The sequence below is a fragment of the Buceros rhinoceros genome, unplaced genomic scaffold, assembly GCF_000710305.1.
Source record: "Buceros rhinoceros silvestris isolate BGI_N320 unplaced genomic scaffold, ASM71030v1 scaffold7464, whole genome shotgun sequence".
Classification (NCBI taxonomy): Eukaryota; Metazoa; Chordata; class Aves; order Bucerotiformes; family Bucerotidae; genus Buceros; species Buceros rhinoceros.
Window position 1 is genome coordinate 19920 of NW_010406590.1, and position 19862 is coordinate 39781.

Here is a 19862-nt window from a genome sequence, read left to right on the forward strand (position 1 = left end):
GGAAAGAGCTCGTTGTTTAAACCCCATAGCTGCACGACTCCGCGTGATAATGAGATAATGGTGGAGAGAAGGGAAGAAAAGGCAAATGACCGCATTCTGCTGGCTGTCTGCAGAGTGCCTTTTTCAAATCAGCCCAAACTGCACAAATTTGACATATCCCAACACATACATTGGAAGCGGACAGTATCTCCATGGAAATTGATTCAACAATTGCATTCCTCCAGTCAGTTGATGGTTAAGGCTTTAACAGGGAAAATTTGTAACTTAATACCTGCAGCATAGTGTATGACTTTGAGTGACTTTATGCTTGCATATGTAGCTTTTATGCCTTACATTTCCACATTGCCTTAAATCTCAGTATCTAGGGTAAACAGCAAATGATATTTGTTTGGACTATTATTTAATTTTTGAACAAATCATAATGACAATTAAAACAAATCCTGTCAGCTGAAGAACCTCAGCCTTTTTTATTTTTCCTTATAAGGAAATTCTGTTTCAGATGCATGTTAGCAAAAGGGAGCACTACTAAATTTTGTAACAGAAAGAGTTTTCTGGGAAATCCGAGAGGGAAATTAAACAAAAGAGCCTTATGGACATCATTCATTTTCCTTCAGAGGTCTGATTCTGATTTAGAGGGTGAACCTTGAAACCATCCCTTACTTTCTCTTCTCAAAGGAAGCTTCTCCTCTATGAGATTGAGAACCTCTTGAGGAGACCAGGCAATCATCTTCTGGTACTTCCGGCTGAACACTATTTTAAACAGCTGATTATCCCATTCTCATGTAGTGTTATGCTTATCTCGATCATCAGGCACTTATGCATCAGAACCTGTGCTCAGGAGTGTTGAGATGTGACTTTGCTGAAAGGTATATGGGAAAATTCAGGATTCCTCTGTCAGAATGATTTTGAATATGATGTATACATCTCCGTGGGGTTTTTTTCTTAAATTAGATTGATTAGATTGATCATTTTTATGGATTAAGAAAAATCTCCTGTTTTCACTACTTCTGTGTTCCTGAGGTATACTCCCTAAGCCATGCAGAAAAAATGTACTGAAACTAGTTTTTATGAGCGGATATATCTATGACCTTGCTCTATGTTATGAAAGTCAGTCAGTTTAACTGCTTGAAGATGTAAGGCAATGTGAATAGCATGACACTACATTTTTACTTCAGCCAAAATAGGTTTCTTCAGTAAAGCCAAAGAAAACTAACTCACTGAGACAAACTCGCGCTCCTAAATGTTATGGATATCCAGTTCCGTAGTACTTTGTGTAAGCACAGTTTGTTTAATGAAAGACCTAGTGGGAAAGACAAGTGTGGCAGAAACTCTTGTGCCATCTTAGAGGCCACAGGCTAAAATAAAATTCCTTCCTGTGCACCTGCTTAGATGTGTATTAGGCGAGTTTGTTATGCTTCCTCTACAGTCTAGCATATTTATGGTGCAAATATTAAGCACATTTTTCTGTTAAATGAAATATCATTATTCCATTAAAATTATGTTACTGTGTGGCAGCTTAACCAAAGCTTTTATGGACTCAAGGATAGCATTTACCTCAAAAAACAAACATCTATAAAGTGGGTATCAATATTTTTACTCAAAAATTCCAGGTATTAATCACTAAAGAGAAATAGATACTGGTGTATAGTGCAGAAATCCAAAATATATTGGATGATCTAAACCATAATTATGTCTTTCAGTTACCTGCAAAGGAAGCCTGTGATGAAAAGAATGGTACAGACTCCTGTCCTACTGCTCTCACCCCACTTAGTGAGTTGAAGTGTAATTCTCAGGTTCAGAGAATTACATCCCGTAACTACATAACAGGTTTGTGAACCAAAGATCCATGAGCTGATTAATTCTAATGACCAGGGTCTATCGCCAGATCTGGAGAAGCACAGTTTTTTCACCACTTGTCTGCAGGTGGACTGTGAGGGAGCAGTATTCTGCTCCTTTGCAGATGAGGGCAATACATCCCATAATTTCCAAGCTGGCTGCAGATAATTCTGTTACTGACCAGCTTATAATCAGAAAGAGACCTCCATTTTGCAGCATACCACTCACTCTGGTGCAGCTTCCTCTCTGCTATGCTTGAATCCCCATAGGAAATCTCTTGCAGGAGGCTGATTTTGTTCAGTAATTGACCTTGATAAGGGGCAAGGAGAGATAAGGGCCACCGTACTTCAAAGGCTGTCAATCAGAGATTTAGCACACTCATAGTCATTTCATGTTGCCTTTGACACATTTAATTCAGCCAGGACTGAAAGAATGAGATTTCTATTTCACGCTTATTTGCAGATATTAGTATTAAGGGATCATTAACGTCTGAAACATTAAATTCCTGAAGTTTGAGATGATTTAAAACTCAAACATTGTTTAGCTTTGTTGGCTTCCACATTCCCAGGAACAAACTCTAGCTTTTAGCAACGTTACCTCTTTAATCAACATTAACTTGTATACCCAGCAGCTCTGCAATGGATTTTGAAAAATAATGGTAATGTTTCAACTTTTTATTTTCTCGAAGATTAACTGCTTTTGATCAATTTCTGAGGTGAGCAAAGTACAAGACTTTCCCAGAGTGGCAAATGCATATCTCCTTTTTCCATTTAGTCTTCTTCCATTATGTATTTCTGTTCTAACTGGTATAAGGTTAATGTGTTCTTTATCTGTATTTTCTCTTGTTCTTCCTATGAATAGTCACAAAAAAAAAAAAGCATGAGGTTTTAGCAAAATACTTCATAGACAGTGTCTGTGTGTCAGATTTATGTTCAAAGAAATTAGCTGCTTTTTTTTATATACCGCTCCTTTTTTGTTTGAGATCATGAAATTAATACTGAAAATTTTGCAGAGAAGAATCTAGGTAGGAATTCAACATGTGTAGCTGATTTACAAATTATGTCATGAACATGACACTGAGATCTCAAGAATTAGAGATATCTGAGAGAAAGCAGTCAATATTCACTTACCATGCTCATCCAATAGTATGTTGTCTGGTTTGATGTCCCTGTAAAACAAGGAAAGGAATGCATTACACTTCTTACTCAAAGAAAACCTGCAATTTTTAAGTTTTCCCCATTTGGGTATGAAGGCCAAGTCACTTAAATCATTACAAAACCAATGGAAACTGTATCATACATAAAGGCAAATAATTTTTATCTACATCTTTTTACTGCCCTGAGAAAACATGCATACTAAAGAGGCTCTCTGGTTTACATTTCATGTGGTTTTGTTTTCATATGGTTAGCATTGGCAGGGGTTTGCCTTTCAGGATTATGTACTTTACAGCAGTGGGAACAATGAGATGTAAGATTTGCATCTAGGAGGTGCCTGAATGCCTCAGGAACTCTGCATTCAACAGACCCAAGAATCATTTAATTGGAAACATCAGTGATCTGCCCTTTCTGCCAGACCCAGCTAATCTGCCGTGTTCACAAGCACAATCACTCACATATTGCAGAGTCCTGCTGACTATCTTATGCTAATTGGGTAAGACCAGTAAGACCAGCAGCTCTCCTTTCAGCCCCTGAATCTCCACTTGGCTGCCTGTAATGGCAGGTACTATGCTGGGGAAAGGAGCGGGGACAAGGAAAGATGGAAATTGCGATGTGCTGAAGCATCAGCTCAACTATGCCGTCCTTGGCACAAAGGAAAAACTTTGCCCTAGAGAGCGAGCTGTGCTTTCAGGATCATTTTCCACTGACCTGCATTTCACTGGCATGCTGCTGTCAGGAGGGTTGGAGACAGGGTTCCCCCACTGTCAGACATTCTCACCCTCCTCTTGGTCCAGCATCATTGTTCATAATGCAGACCTGTTCCTGGGGGAAACTCAGCTCTTCCCTTTGCCAGCCTGGATCAGTTCCTGGCTTGGCTCACCCTATGGCTTGGAAGCTGTGATGCAGCAGTGTCACATGGCGCTGCCTTTTGTCTGGCAGCCTGCATTTCATGCAATTTTGAAGCCATGTTCTTGGCATGGCATTGCCACACAAGGATGTAAGACGCATCAGTCCACCTTGAATAAAACATTTATTTGCCCCTTGGTCTGAATTTTCCACTTCTGTCAAAAGACAAGGCACTGTGAACTGTCAAAATAAGCTGTCAAATGAGTCTGCAGATGAACTCCAAAACACTTCGACGTGTGTAATTGCTTTTAGTCAAGCCATGGCTTGATTATTCTAATTTAAACATTTCCTAGGAAACCTGATCCTGACTGAAATACATACTAATACATACTTAGATTTCACTAACAAGTTTTTTTTCCGGTGTGCCTATAAATGGAATAAAGAAAAGTGAAATGTTGCAAAATGAAAATGTGTTACATGAGAACATTCTACTTTTCAAAAATTTTTAATTAGAAAATGACTTCTAAAATAAACATCATACAGGAATAAGATAGCTACAGCAGTTATAGTATGTATATTGCTTGCATGAGAAGAGCTCTGTCATCACCCAACTCCACACCTTTATAAAGGAAGGAAGCTTACAGTTTAGTATACTGAATTCTATGCTTTCTAGCCCTTCCTGAGAATCATATGGAATTGTGAAGTTCACTAAGATTATGTTTACAATTTGTGTAGCAGCAGCTGGGGAAATGTAGGATAAATAAGAAATTACTTTGAGTCATTCTCTGCACATTTGTAAATAATGTAGGACGTGTATGTGTCTGTTTAAGGAAAAAGATCTCACTATGAACTACCATCTAAGAATGGAAATTTAAAATTATACTGATATTTCAGTGTGAAATACTATATTTCTTCTGCACAATTTACAGACTTCCTGTATTTTCCTGATTCAACAGTTCTAATTACGTGTGTAATATAAGAGGAAATCTCTCCTACAGCCTATGTCACCCACTAACCTCCAGACTCTGACTTATCTTTTTCCTGTAGTCACTTTCCATATCATTCACCATATCAAAACCTCTCCTTCTCCAATTTAACATGGGTGAAGTTGTGAGTTACAGGGGAACTGTTGGATTAAATATCTTTGCTTATATTATAAAACTTCTCTTTGGTTGAGTTATAGTAGGAAATTCTATATATTTTTATCTGTAATATTACATATAATCTCTCAATTGGTGAGACAGTTTTTGGAAGAGCTGCTGTTCAGATGGTATCAAATACAGTTGCTAGTAACAAAACAATATCTGATTTTTGATGAATATGTTCTGATAAGAGATGGAATTGTGGTTTCATGTTGAATAGTCTTTGTGGTTGATCCATGGCTTGAAAATACAACAATGATTTTCAATGGAAATAAGCATGTCATAGTTTTGACTGTTTTGTCAGATTTTGACAATCTGACTTTGCACTTTTCACGTGGGTAAAAAGATTGGGGGTCACACCCAAGTGTGTTATGTTACGCCTTTATGTTACTTCCTAAAATCAATGACGCATCCAGCACCACTACAGACTGTTTTCCCAGTTTAAGGTAAAAATTAAGAATTGGAATGGTACAATCATTAGTGTTTTACTGAGAATAAAAACTGATCAGAAGGGGAAATTCAGCTCTATGAGCTACTGCCATGTGCATAACAATGCAGCACCCAGGAATTGCTCATTACAGAACTGGGCCTTTTCTATCTTTTTTTTGTTTTTAAATGATGAGATTAAACAATTGGAGTATCTTCTGTGGTATTGTAGGATTAAATAGACTACACATTTTTATGTACCACCAGAAAAGACATTGACAAATCCGCTTTACAACTGCACATATCATCAAATATAGTCTTCATGTAGTTGATCTGTAGCATCCAGAAAGTTGAGTGGTAAAATTAGATCTGTTCTTATCTTTCTGTGACAAATTCAGCCAGTGGCTGATAGTTGATACGGATGCACACAGACTATAAATCCTTTCCTGCCTAAGGGATCTTCCCCACTGTGGGCTCTGCCAAATTTGCTCGCTTTGCTCAGAGGCAGGGCTGTAGCTGAGGGCAGGTACAACACAGTCTGCTGCCTTGCACGGAGCAGCCTGACGCCTCGGTCCCTGAGGCAACTTGATAGACTCATAACTGCACCTCAGATCTTAAAATAGGCTGTTTTAAACTGTTTTTACAGCAAGTAAAAGTCACAGATTAACTTAAACCAGAAGGTCAATGAGCTTCTGTTGCTGACTTGGAATCACATGCCCAGAGACGCATGTGTTGCATGCATTCACATGGCAGGTGAGAAAGCAAAGCGCAGGGTCACCGTGAAGAGTGTGCCTTCCAGCAGCACTCTGTGATGTGATTGTCCCTAGTTTACAGCATGGCACGAAAAGCTCTCCTCTCCAGAGGCAGCTTGTTGAGAGCTCCAAAGTCTGCAGAGGAGCAAGGCCACTGCTCTGCGCTTGCACTGACCGCTGCCGGCTAGGTACAGGTCAGGGAGCGTTCAGCACAGCCAAGAGGAAGACATGGCAGATTTAGGAGCGTTGCAATTGAGGTTACTGGATATGCTCAGAATGAAGGGCTTCTGGCATCTGTTATACAAAAGACGGTTCCTTTAAATAAATACTCTAGTTAAATTCATTTAAACAGGAAAAACACTGTTTATGTAGGAAGGTGGATTTAAAAGATAAAAACTCTTTAAGTTAAGCAGTTGAAATTTAAACACATTAAGTAAATGAAATTCTGTTTTGACTACACACCAGTTTTTAAGAAATCGTTTTTCTCCTTAGCAAGCATGTTTAAACAGCAGGGTGTGAAATTCAGTGCCTTAATTTCAGGGTTTTCCTGTTATGCATATTCTTATCTAAGAGAATGAATTGAAACCCTCTTCATAACCCAAGAATCTGGAAGCAGCTCATAAGAGAAATTGAAGGACATTTATGGGGAGCAAACTCACTCACACTATGGATTCAGAAGAGCCCTGGGCTGCCCTTTAACCATTCACCAAGCAATGGCCAGCAGAGCTATGGCAGTGTCCTTGACACTGATTTCATAAACACCACTTTCTTAGTCTGTACTAGTGCTACTCCAACTCTTCATATACACAGAGGAAAATCAGAGCAGCATGGAAATGAGAGTAGAGAAACCTTCAAAGGCTTTGCCCAGTGACAGGACCAGGAGTAACTAATATAATAGCTGGCCCAAAAAACACAAACATGTGGCCAAATGAGAAAAAAAAATTGGAAAAAATCACAGTTTAATTACCAGTTGTTACTGTCTGCAAAACCATTTCTAGCTTTCTTCAATTGCCTTTACAAATGTCAAACTAAAGCTGCCTGAAAGATGAAAGTGCAGTAAAAAGGTACTGTATATAATTTCCAAGTAAGAAAGAACTATTAATAACCTATTCATATAATATGTAGCCCAAGTGGGCATTCAATGCTTGAAGAATTCCCTCTGAATGGAGAAAACCCGTGAGTGTGGCCCTACCCATGTTCACCGCATACACAAGAGTTCAGAGTCCCCTGAACTCCTTGGAAAGGCTCACAACGGTTATAAAGGACTTCAAGTATCTGCAGTGTTAATTGTCACTTCCGTCAATGTTTCCTCCTGGTGTTACGAAGTGGGGTAGAAGGAGATTTCTAAATTAAGAAGCGGACAAGTTGTGCAGTCTTCATCCCTGGAGGTTTTCAAGACCTGATTGGGAAACCCCAAGCAACCTGGTCTGATCTGAAGTCAGAACCAGTTTCAGGCAGAACATTGGACTAGAGGCCTCTGGAGGTCCCTCAAAACCTGAATTAGTCTGTGAGCCTATGAAAAATAATGTATCCAAGTTCAAAGTTCATCATTCTTATTCCCTCTCATTTGGGCTACAAGGAAGTCCATGAAACATTGAAGAGACCTGGGAGAAGACCGTACATGTGGAATTTCCTGAGCCTTTGGCATAGTCCATTGCAGTTGGAAGCTAGTCAGAGCTTCCACATGTTAAATGTCAAAGGGGCTTGAATGCTTATGAAAAAAAGTAGGAATAAGTAGCCAATCTTCAGCGTGAAAGGAGGTTAAAATTGAAACATTCTGTAGTTCAGCACTGGAGAGGTATAACACAGTATTTATTACCTATGTGAAATGGTAAAAGAATGAAGATTATTTCATCTGAAAAGGACTCTCAGAAATCTCAGTAAGAGTGAGCAAAATTAAGTGATTATATTGTCAGTGCCAGATAAAATGAAAAATAGACATAAATTTTAAATATACATCATAAGGGAAGACTGAATTACTCATTTGGATTAATGAACATAAATAACCTTCCAGAAGTCACAATTTTGTGTCCCTTATGTAAGTTAAATAGTCATAGAAAATAAGAAGAATGAAGAACATGTGATGATGCCATTTGCTCTAAAGATTGAAATCCAGAACAATTCAAAAAAAGTTTCATGTGGACTGCTACGAATTCACAGCAAGGACATTGTAACTTTTGATCTCCATTGATATCAATTGGACTTGAAACACCGATTTAGAAAATAAAGGTGTGTGGTTGGTGAAGTCAACCTTCAAGTGCTCAGTTTGCTCAAAAAAAAAGTAATGGCTGGTTCCTTGACTACCGCTTCATGTTGATAACAACTAATTCTAAGTACATTACAGAAAAATATTGAAGAGAAGGTGATATGCTGTAATTTAAAACAAATGTAGGTCCTTTCTGAAGTAAAACTGAAATATCTCGGGAAGCATGAACAAAAAAATTCCCCGAGAGTAAAGAAGAAATAGATTGTTTGAACAAAAATGTTCTCTAAGTTGCAATGTGACAGGCATATCAAATAATTAATAATAGCTAGATGGTCAATAGAACTTTTCTATTTACTTCTGGAATATGAAAGCAAGGTTGATACTTCATAAAACTTAAGAGAACTAAACAAACAGGGCTTTATTCATACAACTGAGAATTAAACTCAAGTTAATTACTGCAAGACATAAATGTGTAAAAATGCTTCAGAGGCTTAAACAAGGATTTAGTCCTTGATGAGAGTAACAGAACTACCAGCTAGTGTTCCGCCAACTAAGATTAATCTGACTTAGGAAAGCACTTCTACTGCAAGTGCAGATGCTGTCTTCCCTTCACCTTTCTGAAAGACATCCATGCCAAATACAGGATCTATGCTTTTCCTTAAACCTGTGAGAATTGAAAAGCTAGCACTGTCCATATGTTTTATTCGGCGTTCATACTTCGCAGCAAACACACAAAAACTACAGTCTTGTTTTCTGCCATGTTTAAATTAACGATTTTTTTATTTTGCCTATGTTTTCTCCTTATTTCATCAAAAGATTTCATGTATTCCAACACAGAGACAGCTGTTTTTCTCCAGTCTGAGCAGCTTTTTAATACTATCAATCAGAGGGAATATTTCAGTTCTAACAGCTCTGTTTGGGTCTGAATTCACAGGTGTAATAACTCTTTATTTGGTATGAGCAAAAATCCAAAGTACATAATTTCAACATCATGTCTGACAGATTTCACTCTTTGCCTGGCTGGCTCAGAGCAGGATCTGATGTAATATCACATTTCCATTCTCTTGAGCTTCTAAAATCCCGCAGTAACATCCATGAGCATTTCAGCTGATAGCAGTTTTACCAGCATGACTTATTAGGAACATTTCTTCTTTTTAATGACAGTTGATTTTGTCTGAACAAGAACAATTGAGGTTTCAACTCTTCATTAACCAAAGGCCTTACAGAGAAAACTCAGTTGTGTACAAACTCATGAAATGAAGTCTTAGATTTGTAAAAGCAGCTCTTAACTGTGTTTGTTCGAATAGACAGAAGACGCATATTTTCAATCAAAGCACAAAATCTAGTATACGAACATCGGGGTAAGTTGAAACAAGGGAGGTTCAGACAGGGTGTAAAGGCAAACTTTCACCATGGAAACAGATAACCAGTGCAACAGGCTGTCCGGAGGGGTTGTGTGGTCACCATCCCTGGAGTTTTTCAAGCCATGACTACATAAATCCCTGAGAATACCTGGTCTGATGTCATATCCAATCATGCTTTAAGCAGAAGGTTAGAGATCTCCTGAGGTCCCTTCCAACTGAATTTTCACCATGATTCTTTTATGCATAGACAAGTTCTGTAGGGGTTAAAGAGGGCTTTCTTCACCATTCAGGTCAGGAGCAGAAGCTAGGTAGCTTCTTATAAACCACATGTAGCACTACAGCCCGTGATGTACCTCCTCCAAGGGAGTAGGGGTAACGCCTAGAACCTCTTGACACTAAAACTCTGTGGGTCAGAGTCTGGATGTGGTGAGCCCATATTTACACATGTACCAATAAAATTCAGGCTTGTGTTAGGGCAGCCTATGCTCTTGCAGAATTCTAAGGGGTTTTTTCTCCGGAAATAATTTCAAAACATCCAACAGAGACATTAAATAAGATGTATCTTGCATTCTTGTGAGGATGCAAAGAAACAAGGTCCAGACAAAGGCCCTTGAAGTCAGTGGAAAGATTACACTTGCTTCAGTAGACATTGTTTCAACCCTAATAAAGTTTTCCTCATACTCTTCTCTTTAGTGCTGACAATCTAATGGTATGTTGTACAGGATAAACCTTGAAATATTGTGCTTAAGGCTCTTTTCTTAATTATGCATCTCATTTCCTATACTAGTATTTTTTCCTTATGCAGATAGCGGTATTTGAATTACTGTTTTCACTGGGAAAAAAAAAATCATATTAAGATCACAGTAGGTCACATTAACAAGATTTTGACCTACAATGAATGACCTTCACAACCCTGTTTGCCTTCTCTTTGTGAAAATAACCCCAACAATCATGACTGAAAGTGAGCACTGGTTGCGTTCTTGGATATTTGGAACGCTATAGGAAGACTAGGAGTCTGCAATGACTGTTAGGTGCAAGCGTTGAAGTCTAGAAGACAGATGATACTGTTGAAAAATAAGGAGAGTAAAACGCAACAATTTCTGGATAAAAACTGGAACTCATGAAGGGATAATTCCAATAACCTTAGTTTACTGAGTACATGATTATCTCAAATATTACATTATTCTCAATTATTTGCTCATAAAACATTTGTATACCACAGAATATACCTGACTGGAGTCTTTTTGTTTGTTTGTTTTAACTAGTCACACCAATGTTTCACATTAAATGACAAACAAACACTTGCCACATAATAATAAACTAACGTGACATTAGCAGTTCTGTACAATTTTGATTCAGATTAATATTAGCTGTATAACAGTTCTTAACAGCCATTAAAATAGCAATGAGTTGGATTTCACATGAGACTTATCCCCACATCAGAGCACTGAAGTGAGCCATACCATACATCATAAACGGGTTTCTCCTGATTGTGGAAAGAAATGTGAACAAATTCAGATTTTCACAGATAGGGACCTTATTTCCTTCCTAACTGATACTTAGATTCACAGATAATACACGTCCAAGGCATACAGTTTGTAAAGAAAGTGAATGCATACATAGTGAGGTTTTCTTACGGCAAATTTGTTGAAGCTTTGAATGAAGGAAAAGTCAGTATGTACTGGCCAAGAGATGCATTTAGTCAGAGGTGTTTTGTTTCTGTAAATGCCGCACAGAAAAGATGTATTCTCCAGAGCTGAGCTGTGCAGAGTACCTACTAAAAGTGCTTGTTCAAAACATAGCCTTACTTGTGTCTGATGCATCCTCTCTTCTTATCATCAACACCTCATTCCTCATTTATGTTTTTAGGTTTTTGCTCCTGACCAACATCCTTCCTAGTTTCAAGAAATGTTCAATGGTATTAAAACAAAATCATAGTAAGAATCTCAGAGTTCTTTACTGTTACTTCTTATCAGTTGGATGGGAATCAAAGACTTGACTGCTCTAGACTTCTGATTGCCAGCCCACATACCGCTCACTTAAATCTCGTAAGTTATTGCTGCCACTTACTGTCCTTTCATTAAAAGATCTTCAGAGCCTTCTGTTCCTGCTCTAAAGAATGTCATGACATGACACAACCCTGTGAATGACTGTAGTTTTAAAATTTGAAGACTAAAAATTGGAAATTAGCCGAGAAGCTGTCATATTAGATTACAAAAGATCTGTAAAGAAAAAAACATCTTGTGGGTGCTTGGTTTTATGAATCTGTATGTGTGTCCACAAAGCACCAGATCCGACATGCAAGCCACCAGAATAGTTAAGTTCAGAAATAGGCTTCCACAGTTCATGGTGTCTGACTAAAATAAGAATGAGGAAACAAAGCTGTTAATAAAAGCCCCTGGTCACAGGTGTGCACAGGAAATGCAGAAACAAATGATTGAGGTGACAAAAAAATTAAAGTACTGGCCCTGATCTTTACATATTTAAACGTGGGCTAATTCACTTACAATCAGAGATAAGATACACAGAATATTTATTGTTGCATGGCTTTTGCTGAGCTGAGCTATTTATAGAAATAAATAAAAAGGAACGCATATTTTTTTAGCTCCTTCAATCTGGAGTGAAGAGAAAACTCCAGCACAGATGAGATCCACTAATCCTGCTTGAAAGCAAAATAAACTGCTGTTTTGCAACATGATATCCACGCATAAATTTCTCTTCTGAGAAGCAAAGGATACAATAATTCATTCAATCAACTCAGTCAATTCCATTTGTACTTTCTGGAGCCCGTTATACACAGAGGACTTGCAATGTCAAAGGGCATTGCTTCCAGTATCCTGTTCTAGTCAGATATATCACAAAGTCTAAAATGTTAATTGGCCTGTGTTCCACCCAGTGGAACTTACTTAGTCAGCCCCATCTCCACCCAGAGGAAAAAAAAAACAAATCTGCATTTCAGACTGCAAATAAGGCATGGAGCCAAAATTGTAGCTTTGCAGTGATTTACCAGATACAGTTTCAGAATCATCAACATCCAGTAGAAGTTTTTTTTTTCAAATAAGAGTATGTATGTGGGTAGATAGATATCAGATGTCTTAGAAAAATTAACCGTTTCCTTCAAGAAAGTCTTAGGCTAACAAACATTACAACTTGAAAGGTAATCTGGTTATATTACTGAGTTTTAATAGTTTTATGATATTTTAATTATAATTCATATCTCACAGTATTCATTAAGACAACTTCTAAATCTAGAAATTATTAGAATTCCACTGAATTCTGCATGAAAAAAAAAGTTCCTGAACTTGAAAATCATTCCATAAAACTGAAACATCTTTGACAAGATTCTTTAGGTGCAATCCTAAATAATATATTTATCCCCAATCAGAAACATGCAATTTTATTATTATACAATCTGTGGTGCATTATTCATGGAAGAGGTACTTCATGAGTCAGTAGTCTTTGCAAAAAACCCTTTTTATTGGATCTTCCTGTTCGAAATCTTTTATTTGAAATAGTTTATTTTCTCTTCAATTCCCACTCCTGGAGCTTTAATGTAGGAAGAAAACACCCATAACTACTTTCAAACTGATTATCAGGTAGCATGCATCCATATGATACTAAGCAGAATCCTAACATCCAGACCATTACCACACTTTGGAGCCTTTTCCTTCTGTGTGGCACAAAACCATTTTCTGGATTGTGTGCAAGGTATAGCTGCTGTAACAATGATGACCAGTGAAAAAAGCTCTCACTAATGAAGGCCTCTGAAGACCCTAACTCTTCAGGTGTACCTTTAAAGAGTGTCTGGACTCCTGGCTCAAGGCTTGGGATTGTAGTTACAAGATATATAGAAATATGCCATTGTGATGCTGAGCATCATGGTGCCTGTGGTTCCCTTTTAGTTTAGTACTGTTTTTTTACCAGTTGTCCATGAAGATCTTGGATTTTCTTAGCACTTCTACTGGCCAATTTTTTATAGTTCTGAAAATAAAGCTGTAAAAAAAGGCACCAAACCTTGCTTATTTACAAATACCTCACCTGGAATAACCTTGTTATTTTCCGATTTTATCTCCATTTCGAAAAACGCCATCATGAAAAGATCTTCAAATTTGCCACTTGCAACAATAGGTGGCAGTAGTGATACCTACAGCTGCCTGAATGTCCGGTGGTCGTTGGAAACACCGTCAATTTTAGCTTAGAGAAATTGTTGCAGTAGATACTGTTTTCCCAGGTTGAAGAAAATGACCTTTTTAGAACCAGGAATTCTATACTGAACTTTTCACATTTCTGAGTATATATAGTCAGATAATAATCTTCAGCTAGGTTCAGCTCCTGGATTTGCATAAATGCTAAATTAAAATAAAAGTATTAAAAGCAGAGTATTTCATTATATTGTTCTTCCTGAAGACCCAATATGACTTTGTCACAGAGATAATTATATACTGCAAGAGCAAGAAAAATAGGTGAAGATTCTTACATGCAGTAAAAGCTAGAAAGATTTGTCCAAAGGAGCATGTGAACCTGTACTTGGCGTCCTTTGTGGTGTGTTGTATAATGTTACGGAGGCCAGGATTGGGACGTACCACTGCGGCCATATAAACTGAGCTTTTACATGACAAAACCCAGACCATGCTATCCACGATTCCTCTTCCAGATGCAGTGGATCTTTTCCAAGTGATCATTAACCAGCACCAATGACTTGAGGGTAATCCAATGGTTTAGTTTCAATCTTGCCCGAAGAACTCAAAACAATGACAAATGTGTCACTTCCTTTGCTAGAAATGCTTTCTAGAGCTCACGCTAGACATGACTACAGTCCTTGGACTTTTGAGTAGGTCTGAGGGGAACCTTGACCAACTGCCAACACTGTGATGATGCCAAAACATCATCACATTTCAAACAAAAAGTCTTTTCAGCTTAATGCTTCTCCAGATAACTCCAGGGAGGAGTCATGTAGAATCACCATGTACCAGTAATTTGTTGACAATCTCACAGCTGATGACTCTAATCTTTTATGTGTTGTAGAGTCAAGTATTGCTGAGAATTTCTGTGCGTATGAGTACAAGGGTCATACCTATATGTGTGACTCAGCTTTCAAGAACAGGTGATATCTCTGATAACCATGCGAAGTGCAGAACTCATTAGACACTAATTGAAGTGTGGCATTTGGAAAGGATTATCTGGTCCAGCAGAAAAGAATATACAGTGCAATGGCGATGCTTCTTTCCTCAGAGGTACTGTGTGAGAGCTTTTGACTAGGAGTAAGGGGGGAAATGTACTCAGTGTGTACTCTGCCAGTGACTGCACGTGTATCAGGCCCTTTCCAGTAAAAGGCGTAAGTCCTCTTCCAATTCATACAGGCAGAAATCCATTTGTGAAACTAAATGAGAGAAGGAATTGATGGTATTTATCCCCTGCCTAAAGACAAATCAGGAGAGCATTGTTACTGATAAGCATGTTTGGCTTTATCTCTTGTAAGAAGCTAGCATCAGAAGTGTAGTGATTTGCAACAGCCGAAACTCATATAGTTGCTTTTCTGTATTTCACTGCATGAAATACAGAGTAGAGCCGTTCACACGTATCACATCTCCAAGAGTTTGCTCAGCTTATCAAACTCAAAAACAAAATATACAGAATTCCAAACTCACACAAGTGCTTAAGTCAGCCACTGTTCAGTTAAGAGATGGATGTCTGTGGAAGGATCCCAGGGCTCCTCGCTTCCCTCCAGGCAGGTGGTCATCACAAGCACAGCTGTCTGTGGCATCCAGGGAAGCTGGCACTGCCACAGAGCTGCTTTTGTACTAAGGGAGCCACATTTCATCTCAGGGAGATAAGCTCTTGTCTGATGTAAGAAAACTAGTGACCAAGGACTTCCTAGGAGGGAAGAGCAAGCAGGCGATAACTTAGCACCACCATTCTTCCCATTAACTAAAGAGTTACAGTGGTTTGATGTATACGTCCAAAAATCTAGATAACTAAGGCTTGATAATTCATTTTCTCAGCTTTAGATTTCATATGCTATTCCTTTTTGACATGTTATCTTCCAAAAGCAAACATTAAACAATAATGATAGGATAAAGACTGTTGGCTGGAAATGGACGTCCTTGCCTATATGCTCATAAATCTTATTTTCACAGTAGAAATACTCTGGGACTCAGGGAAATAAGTTGATACTTAAATTAGTGTTCAACTCTCTATGCATATGTAAGTGTCTTTTCATTGGGGTCCATCTATAGGGTGCTTCTGTGGCTGACTAGGTTTGCATAGGAGAGTTGAAGGAGCACCATCAAGGGAAAATTCTGCAACATCTCATCTCAAACTAAGAGGTGAGATGTGAGTCTCTGTGGGTTTTAAAGGCAGAACTCTAGATAACTAATATATTAATTAACATATAAGCTGAGAAATGCAGCACTCTGACAATAGGTTTTCCACTCAGGAAGTGTTGCTAAGTGATTGTATTATTAATTGTTACTGATTATTGACAATAAGTCAGTTATTGTTGACTGATGTTTTGTTCTGATACTTTTAAAGAGGATCAGATCTTAACTGTTGTAGCAACTGCAGAGAGCAATGTAGCAAATCTAAGACTGTAATTCCCCACATCAGCACCTTTTCTAGAAATAAACGGAGAAATTCATTTTTCTGCCAGTGTATTAATCCCTATCTGGAGAACACTGAGCAAGGTTTTCCAAAGCTGGTGAATAAAGCTATTTGCCTCTGACAATGACCAAAAGAGACGTATTTGAAACCACTCCACCTTCAGTAAGCCTTACCCGCTGACCTGGAATTCACACACCTGCATCCACCACTTGTTACTGCACCCTCCCGTTTCATGGTGCCTCTCCCCCATGTACCCCACTCTATCCAATGGCTCCTGATTTCAACTTGCAGGGACTGCTTCTCCTCTGCAGCTGCTTTCCCTTTCCCACACCCTATACCACACTCTGCACTCCCCAGTCTTGTCTTCAGCCCTCCTATTCCCCCTCTGGGCATCTTTTCCGCACTGTATGCAGGGGTATGGTGTCCTTTTTCTTCCTGATACCCTCAGGTCCATCTGTCTTACCACCAATTTATTTTTTTCTTGGTACAGACTCTTCAAAGTCTAGCTGCTCAGCTGGCTGAAAAATCAACCACTTTCTCTGAAGGTTCAAGATGTGAACTCACAGACCAGCCATTCAGAGCTCCGTGTAAGACTGTCCAACCTGTTTATTCTTCTACCACTGTTAAAAAATTGATACCTTCTGTGCTGTTATTTTTCTTGTAGTATTTTTCATCATTTATGAAGTCTTTTATCATTCCAGTTCCCTCGCACATCACTTGAACAATAAGAATTATAGAGAAAGATGAGATTTTAAGCAGTGTTGGTTTTCACTAAATGAAGTTTGATCTTCACTAACAAAGTTTGAGGACTGAATGAAGCCAGAGAAAAATAAGATTTGAACTTCAAAATGCTTACAACTGGAACTAAATCTGACATCAGAATAAAGGCAGTTTCAGGGTATAGAAAGTATAGAAAGAGGGCCTGCAGCTTTATCGTAAGAAACTCATATTTACCTTGTAAAGCACCTGAGCTCATAATTAAATCTCCAAACTTTTCTAAAAAAGTGTGAAATGTGCAATAAGAATATCATTGAAATAAAATGGAAGATTGCAATGATTAGACATGAAAGAGCAAACAAAAGAGAAGCTCAAATCTTGTTTTTATCACTAGACTAGACAGCAATCCTTACATCTTGCATTCAGAATAGCATCAAAATTTCATGTGTATTGCAAGATAAATAGATAAATGTCTGAATAAAAAGTGATAGCTACTGGAGAGAGGTTAGTTCTCATTCTTTTTAGTTCAGCTGTAAAAATTATTTTGATCATCAGTGTAAAGAATGACCAAATTCACCAGAATTTGATTTAATAAGTTCGGGTTCCTTAAAAGGGTACCCTTTGCAAGGTTTCCAGTTTGGTACCATATTTTAAGGTCTTTCCCTGCTGACAACAGTTCTGCATGTGCAAGAGCACCATGACTGCTGAATCACAGGCTTGCCTTGCCTCCTCTGCTGCAGAAAGTGCAGTTATCCCCACTGGGTCAGTAGAAAGTTCCCCTGGGGATGAACATATGTAAGCTGTGTATGCACACGTGTCCATCAGCAGCATTGTCTGTCACAAAGCATCAAAGCTTTGAGCTGCTGTGCTCTGCTTTCTTCTCTGTAAAACCCATCCAGGGAAGTTGGGACAGGCGTTCAGAGAAAGTATAGATACGTTTGAAAATAACCTCGAGAGAATGCCCCAGAATAGCACCCAAAAAAAGGATGTAGAGAATAAATGCAGGAGAAAAGGAAAAAAATGGAGAAGGCAACGTTAGTAGAACAAATCTCATAGCAATCTTAATTACAGTCCCTGTCCACCAGATGATTCGTTTTGAAAGATGAAACCCTATCAGTTGATCAGCTCCCACTCTTTCTCATCCCCCCATATATCTGCTAAGTCAAAAAATTGTACAAAGCAGACCACATCTCACCTGAAATATCAAAGCTGTAGTGAAAGCTGCTGAATGCATTTCTAAGGCAAGAAGGAAGCTTAAATTGCAGTATCCTTTAATGAACTGACTTCTATCACACCATAGACAACATACTCAATTCCTGAAATATAAAAGTCATGAGGAAATAATGTAAATGTGCAATTTTTGTCTTAAGTCTTGTTATTTTATCGTATATTGAAACAAAACTTATGTTGCAAGAGAATGATAGAATACTCTATGTATGTATTGGTCATCCAAGCTGAAAAAATGTTTCAACCCTTAAAGTGGAAAAAGGAGAAAGAAGCAATTGTCCGTAGATTGCTTGACTTCATTGCTAATTTGATCTTGCTGGTGAGAGGAGTTTTCGTTCAGCCTCTCCTCTACTCCCAGCTGGCACAGGATAGTCAGGGCAGCAGCATCATCCTGGAATGGCAGGTGGGGGGTGGAGTGTGACAAAACCAGGGTTAACCAGGCAGTGCCATATGAGTCAGGTAGTTAATACTGTGGATACTGCTATGCCTCTCTAGAAGGAGTACCTGATCATTTTAATTACTTATTCAAAATTATTTAAATGTAGTTATTAATACTCTTGATTATTGTATTTAGAATTAAGGTATCAACATGGTATTAATACAGTGGTCTTTGTTAGTATAAACAAGTTGGAAGCAGATACCTGTACTAAATCACTTGAAGCTTCATAGCAACACCAAGAAATGTGTAATGGATTTATCTGAAAGAAAAATAGCCCTGATAGCACTCACACTGCATCAGCCACAAAGAAACTAGCAATATACTAAAGCAGCAAACCAGCATAAACCAGATCAGATTTGTGGATGCAGACCTGAGCTAATCTTGAAAATAGAGCTCTGCTTCAATTCCGTCAGCATCTTCTGCTTCAGTGTCTGAACCTCTGAAAATGATTCATGATCAAAATTTTAATAGAGGAGTGGGGGAAGGAAGGAAGGAAGGAAGGAAGGAAGGAAGGAGGGAGGGAAGGAAACCATTTAATTTCATTATCCATCAATAGGATGCTACGTTGTGGAGATGTGGTCTGTGTAGTATTTTAATACATCATGTGCCCTGAAGACTATTCGTATAAAACTTTTCTTCCTAAAAAGTAGGTAAAGGGATTATTAAAGTTAACCAGAAGGAGGGGAAAAATAGTAACACAGACAGATGATAGCAACTGATTCAGGTGCAAGTGCACTCTGCAGGAACTAGAATCAATTTGCAGGAAAGTCATTATAATTCCAGAACAAACTTGGGCTTTAAGAAAGCCCTCTGGAAGACAAATATAGATGAAGAAGACAAACTAACGTATATTCCCTACCACAATGGCTGGAATGTGGGAAATGCAGAGCGTGGAACTGGCGAACTGTTGTATAATATCTACATGGACTTTATACGTTTCCTTTGAGCACGCTCCACAGAAAAGAGTGCACTGATCCAGGCATCAGTGGACTTGCTGTCACCTCCAGGATGCTGGCTATCATACTCACTGCAGCAGCAAGATTTATGGCAAGATAATTCTGTAGAAGCTTTTTGTTGTCCATTTTCAAAAAGATTTGTACCTCCTGATGTGACAGAGAGTCTGAGTTTCTGTGGGTCTCGGTTTCCCTAC

General features: G+C 38.4%; 1 protein-coding gene across 1 annotated transcript in view; it reads right to left on the bottom strand.

Annotated features, from left to right (window-relative positions):
- The window catches only part of LOC104491709 (serine/threonine-protein kinase 32B-like), a gene marked incomplete at its 3' end in the record, with an annotated part of 115203 nt that overhangs the window by 18794 nt on the left and 76547 nt on the right, over positions 1–19862 (bottom strand). Inside the window, exon 5 of the mRNA XM_010134173.1 lies at positions 2967–3004. Coding sequence (XP_010132475.1) covers positions 2967–3004 — 38 coding nt within the window. The remainder of the gene's footprint in view (positions 1–2966; positions 3005–19862) is intronic.